The 6,079-nt window shown below is 50.5% G+C and overlaps 1 protein-coding gene across 1 annotated transcript in view; it reads left to right on the top strand.

Moving 5' to 3' along the window:
- Positions 1–6,079, top strand: part of LOC102240170 — a 63,024-nt gene that overhangs the window by 55,693 nt on the left and 1,252 nt on the right. Inside the window, exons 15-17 of the mRNA XM_014545219.1 lie at positions 880–1,130; positions 3,494–3,602; positions 4,589–4,839. Coding sequence (XP_014400705.1) covers positions 880–1,130; positions 3,494–3,602; positions 4,589–4,839 — 611 coding nt within the window. The remainder of the gene's footprint in view (positions 1–879; positions 1,131–3,493; positions 3,603–4,588; positions 4,840–6,079) is intronic.

Here is a 6,079-nt window from a genome sequence, read left to right as displayed (position 1 = left end):
GTAAATTGTGCTGCTATGAACATAGGGGTGCATATATCCTTTCTGATTGGTGTTTCTGGTTTCTTGGGATATATTCCTAGAAGTGGGATCACTGGGTCAAATAGGAGTTCCATTTTTAGTTTTTTTGAGGAAACTCCATACTGTTCTCCACAGTCTGCATTCCCACCAGCAGTGCACGAGGGTACCTTTTTCTCCACATCCTTGCCAGCACTTGTCATTTGTTGATTTGTTGATGATTGCCATTCTGACAGGTGTGAGATGGTACCGCATTGTCATTTTAATTTGCATCTCTTGGATGATAAGTGGCTTTGAGCATGTTTTCATATGTCTTTTGGCCTTTCTCTTTGCTTTTTTCAAAAAGTATCTATTTAGGTCCGTTGCCCATTTTTTGATTGCCTCAGGGTCCAATATCAGTTGCTGAACGGAGATGAGAGTATTTACCATGAAATTCAAAAGGAGAATAAGTGAGGGAATATATGAAATTTGCGCAGCAGAGTCTGAAACACAGTGGGAGTAGAACAACTTTGATCTCTTTCTGAAACACACAATTGCAAAGATGAACAAATACAATTTACTACCGTTGTTTACAATGGATAAGCTATGGACCAGCCAATAATACAGATTTGGTCAACTAGATGATGTTCATTCATATAATGGAAAACAGTTGCAGCCACTAACCATCACAACATTGAGTAACATGAAAAGTATTCACAGCTCGTTAAGGAAAAGAGCAAAATCATTGAATTCTCCAATCACATTGGTGAAGAGACAGAACCAATCAATAATGTTGTGATCCCCTGGCCCTTCTTCCCTGTCTTGTGTCTTCTCTCCCTCCCTGGCCTCCCCTGCAGTTCCTGATACTCCTGTGTCTGATTCCAGGGGAGAACTCTGAGGCTGGCGCCCCCACAGGCTTAGGGGTGGTGAAAAGAGAGCTCCTCATGGAAGTGGTGGGAAACTGCTCCTATAAGGTCATCAACCACTTGGACCACCAGTACAAACCAAAGCCCATAAAGGAGATGCTCAATGCTGGGAAGGAGATGGTTGGTAAGGAGATGGAGTACAGTGACCTGAGCAGGAACTGTGAGCACTTTGTCACGGATCTGAGATATGGCAAAGCCCACAGCCGGCAGGTAAGGCCCTCTCTGGGGGCTCCCTCTCCCTTCTGGAGGTCTGCTTGAAATGGGGGTAATGGGTCTGACTAGCCAGAAGAAAAATTACCCTAAATGATGCAAACATGGGCTCTTGGGGTTCCACTGGCTGGCCGTTAGGTGTTGAGAGCAAAATTCAGGTCTGCTTCTAATCCACTCTGGGTCTGTGGACGGCGCACTTCCTCTCTGGGCCTCAGTTTCCCCATGTGCAGAAGGAGGGATGTTTGGAGGAACTCTGGGGCTCTGGCCACCTCTATCCCTTTAGGATCCTTCGCCTCTAAGATCCACCCTAAAGGCAGCTCGTGATGCCCTGTGTGCTGTCAGGGAAAGTCTGGGCCAACCCTGGACCATGACACGTCGGCTAAGGCTCCAGGGAGCCCTCTAAGGAGCGATGCTCAAGGTCTGTTGCCTATGTAAGGGTTCAAGAAGATTCTTAAGAGAAGACATTGTGCAGCCAATTCCAGCTGAGTGTTCTTGGGCAAGTCTCCCTACCTCTCTAATCCTCACTCCCTATGTGAAGAAATGGGTGCTCCCTCCTCCTCTATCCAACCCAATAATGTAAGATCTGGGCACAGCTTTAACCCCTTCCTCCTTGCCCTTTTACCAACACAAGGTAGTAGGGATTCAACCCCAGTGGTCCCTACTCTTCCTTCTGAACCACAGCACCTCCAGGGCTGGAGGTCCAGTGATTGGGTCTTAGGGGTACCTAGATGGAGGAGAATAAGAGGGGGAGAAGCAGTTTGGGATAGAAATTAGGGATTTCATGCTCAGGTAGGGTGTTTGAGGTGATAATTTAGATACCCAGGTAGCAGTTGGACATGTGAGTCTGGAGTTAAGGGCTGAGGTGGGGCTGAAGATAGAAGTTTCCTGGAGGCACTTGGGAACAGTACACACAGCACAGTGATCCCTGAGGCCATGGTTTCCCATCTTCTCCCCTCAGCTCTGCCACCACCTCCCTCTGCAGAGCTTGAGCCCAGGTAGAGCATGAGCAACAGAGCCATTCCCACTTCCACCACCAGAGCTCTGGCCCTAGCAGCACAGGAGGGTAGCCCCCTCCCCTATGAACCCCAGTCACCACCTAATGGCCTGACCATGGAGGTTCACACAGGCCTTGGAGTGGGTGGGACAGAAGTCTGGGGGTTGGTCAAAAAACCTGGGGTCACATAATTGGGAACAGGATGGTCCTGAATAAAGTCAGGGATGAAAAATGAACAAAAGAAGTGAATTCCAGAGAAGCTTCCAGGCTAAATGACCACTGTTGGATGTTGGCATAGAATGAGGGCAAAGGGAAGCTGGCCCCTGGTCTCAGATTGGGCGGCCTGGGGTGAGCGCTGCAGGAGGTTTGCTGAGGTCAGACAGAAACAGGAAGTTAAACTGGAAAATTCTCAAATCAGGAAGCTGTGGTGCCCTGGGCAGGGACACTGAGGAGCAGGGAGGAGGTGATAAGGAAGGGAAGGAGGGAGGGAGGAAAGGGGACCAGGAATGGTTGGGGCAGAGAAGACCCAGTGCAGCCACTGCCAGCTGAGTGTCCCTGGGCAAGTCCCTCTACCTCTCTGATCCTCAGTTTCCCCAGCTGAGCACGTGGGTGCTGCTTCCTTCCCCTGGGCTTGGGAGGGTGGCAGTTATGGGGGAAATGTGCCCGCAGAGCCTGCTGGGTGACTGTGAGCCCTGTCCCCAGGGCAGGAAGCTGGGCAACAACAGGAGGGCCTTCTCCAATGCTCAGGTGCCCTTAGGGTGCTGTCACCTGCTGTCTGTCAGCTCAGCATCTTCAAGGGTCCGTGTACTGGGGCTGGGAGGGCAGAGTGTGAGGTGGTGGGTGTTGGGGCCATGCACAGCCAGGGCAAACACAGGATGGAGACATGCGGGTCAGTGTGTGAGAGCAGAGAAGCTCAGACTCACCTGGACAATGTTGTGGGGGATGGGCCTGGGACCCAGCCTCAGGGAAGGAGGTTTACATACAGGCTGTTGTGTTAACACCCTCCTGACATATACAATACACCTGCACATGCAAGTCTGCATCCTAGTGTGAGTGTATGTACATGAAACACACAAAATATCTATACACAATACACACAGACACACATACAGTACATACACATTCTGTACACATCTTCACTCTCCCAATGCACAAGGACATTTTTCCAGGCTTCCATTTACTCACAAGGCAACCTCTGGAAGCTACAGCAGGCTGAGGACCTCACAGGGGACTAGAGTCCTCCACACACACACATGCTTCCCATGGGGTGAGCATCAGTAAGCAAATCCCCAGGCGGAGCTGCAGTTCCCAGCCCGAGCCTCTGCAGCTCCCTGAAATCTGTCTCACCTTCCTGGCTGTTTTCTTGCAGATTCGTGAAGAGCCCAAGCCTGGAGACCTGATTGAGATTTCCCGCATTGGCTCCTCGCACTGGGCCCTCTATATGGGCGATGGTTATGTGGTCCACCTGGCTCCCCCAGGTAAGGGGGGTTGAAAGTATAACTTCCAGAGATTTGTTGACATGATGAGAACAATTCAAAGCCAAATGCCACCCTGGGAACCCGTGTGGGTTCTCCCTGGGCAGGGCTTGTGCTCACTGCACATCCGTGTCCCTGGAGGCATCTCAGTGGTTTCCAAGCCCCTCACACAGCACAGAAAGTGGTCCGTGGGCCCCAGTAAAGTCGAGCTATGTCAGCATTAGGAGCTCTTCAGCTCCCTGCTCTTGAGCTGGGCGTGCTGAGAGATTTCATTAAAACAGCCGCGTCTCTGGGCCCCACAGTCTCATAAAGAAGAAGGATCAGTGACAGTGGATGGTCAACTAGATGATGTCCGTGCATATAAGGGAGCACAATAGCAGCCACTGACCATCACAATATTCATTACCTTGAAAAAGTATTCATATCTCATTAAGTAAAAGATTAAAATCCGTGAATCCTCTAATCCAGTGGTTCTCAACCTGTGGGTCGCAAACAATGAACTGCATATCTGCATATCAAATATTTACATTACAATTCATAACAGTAGCAAAATTACAGTTATAACGTAGCAACAAAAATAATTTTATGTTTGGGGGTCACCACAACATGAGGAACTGTATTAAACGGTTGCTGCATTAGGAAGGTTGAGAACCACTGCATCACATTGGTGAAGGGACAGACAGCAAAGCTCAATAGTGTCATCCCTGGCCCTTCCTCCCTGTCTTGTATTACAATTCATAACAGTAGCAAAATTACAGTTATAACGTAGCAACAAAAATAATTTTATGTTTGGGGGTCACCACAACATGAGGAACTGTATTAAACGGTTGCTGCATTAGGAAGGTTGAGAACCACTGCATCACATTGGTGAAGGGACAGACAGCAAAGCTCAATAGTGTCATCCCTGGCCCTTCCTCCCTGTCTTGTGTCTTCTCTCTTCCTCCCTGGCCTCCCCCTGCAGTTCCTGATACTAGTGTGTCTGATTCCAGGGGAGAAGTCTGAGGCTGGATCCCCCACTGGCTTAGGGGAGGTGAAAAGGCAGCTCCTGGTGGAAGTGGTGGGAAACTGCTTCTATAAGGTCAACAACCACTTGGACCACCTGTACAAACCACGCCCCATAAAGGAGATGCTCAGTGCTGGGAAGGAGATGCTTGGTAAGGAGATGGAGTACAGTGATCTGAGCAGGAACTGTGAGCGCTTGGTCACCAATATGAGATACGGCAAGGCCCGCAGCCGGCAGGTAAGGACCTCTCTGGGGGGCTCCTTCTCACTCCTAGACATCTGCTTGGGGGATAGGGGAGGAGAGGGCTTTGCATCCAGAAGAAAAACATACCCTGAATGATGCAAAATTATACTCTCTGCTTCCTGCTGGCTGGGATTCAGGATATCTGAGAAGAAATCTCTGGTCTGTTCCTGATCCACTAGGGGTCTTTGAACAGGTCCCTTCTTCTCTGGCCTCAGTTTCCCCATGTCCAGAAGGAGAGGATGTTGGAGGTCCTCTGGGCTCTGGCCACCTCTATCCCTTTAGGATCCTTCGCCTCTAAGACCCAACCTAAAGGCAGCTCCTGATGCCCAGTGTGCTATCAGGGAAAGTCTGGGCCAACCCGGGACCATGACAGGTCTCCTAAGACCTTAGAAAGCCGTCGGGCAAGAGATGCTCAAGGTCTGTGGCCCATGTAAGAGCTCGAGGACATGTTCTGTAAGGTCTGGGCACATCCTTACTGCTCTCCTCTTTCCCTCTTATTAAAACACAGCTAGTAAGAGGCAGGAGCAGGATTCAATGCAAAGTGCTCCCTGCTCTATCTGCTGAACCACAGCACCTCCAGGGCTCACAGCCCCTGTGATTGGGTGATGGGCAGCCTGGATGGAGGAGATGAGAGAAGGAGGAGGAGGTTTGGGAGGGAAATTAAGGATTTGATGCTCAGGTGGGATGTTAAGGTGACCATTAGACATCCAGGTGGACCTGTTGAGTAGCAGTTGGACTTGTGAGTCTGCGGTTCAGGGCTGAGGTGGGGCTGAAGATAGAATTTTCCAGGCTGCACTTGGGAACAGTACACAGAGCACAGTGATCCCTGAGGGCATGCTTTCCCATTGTCTCCCTTCAGCTCTGCCACCACCTCCCTCTGCAGAGGGAGAGCCCAGGTAGAGCCCAGACCACAGAGCCATTCCCACTTTTACCCCCAGAGCTCTGGCCCCAGGAGCCCAGGCACCAAGCCACCTCCCCTATCCTTTCCCTTCAGGACCAAATGGCCCCACCATGGAGGTTCACACAGGCACTGGAGTGGGTGGGACAGATGTCTGGGGGTTTCTCAGGAAAACATGGGGTCACATAATTGGGAACAGGATGGCCCTGAATGAAGTCATGGGGGAAAGATGAACAAAGAAGTGAATCCCAGAGAAGCTTCCAGGCTAAATGACCACTGTTGGATGTTGGAATGGAATGAGGGCAAAGGGAAGCTGGCCCCTGGTCTCAGATTGGG

Source organism: Myotis brandtii, unplaced genomic scaffold (genome assembly GCF_000412655.1).
Source record: "Myotis brandtii unplaced genomic scaffold, ASM41265v1 scaffold1112, whole genome shotgun sequence".
NCBI classification, from domain to species: Eukaryota; Metazoa; Chordata; class Mammalia; order Chiroptera; family Vespertilionidae; genus Myotis; species Myotis brandtii.
The sequence above is the reverse complement of the archived record's forward strand: the minus strand, read 5'-3'. Positions and strand labels throughout refer to the sequence as shown.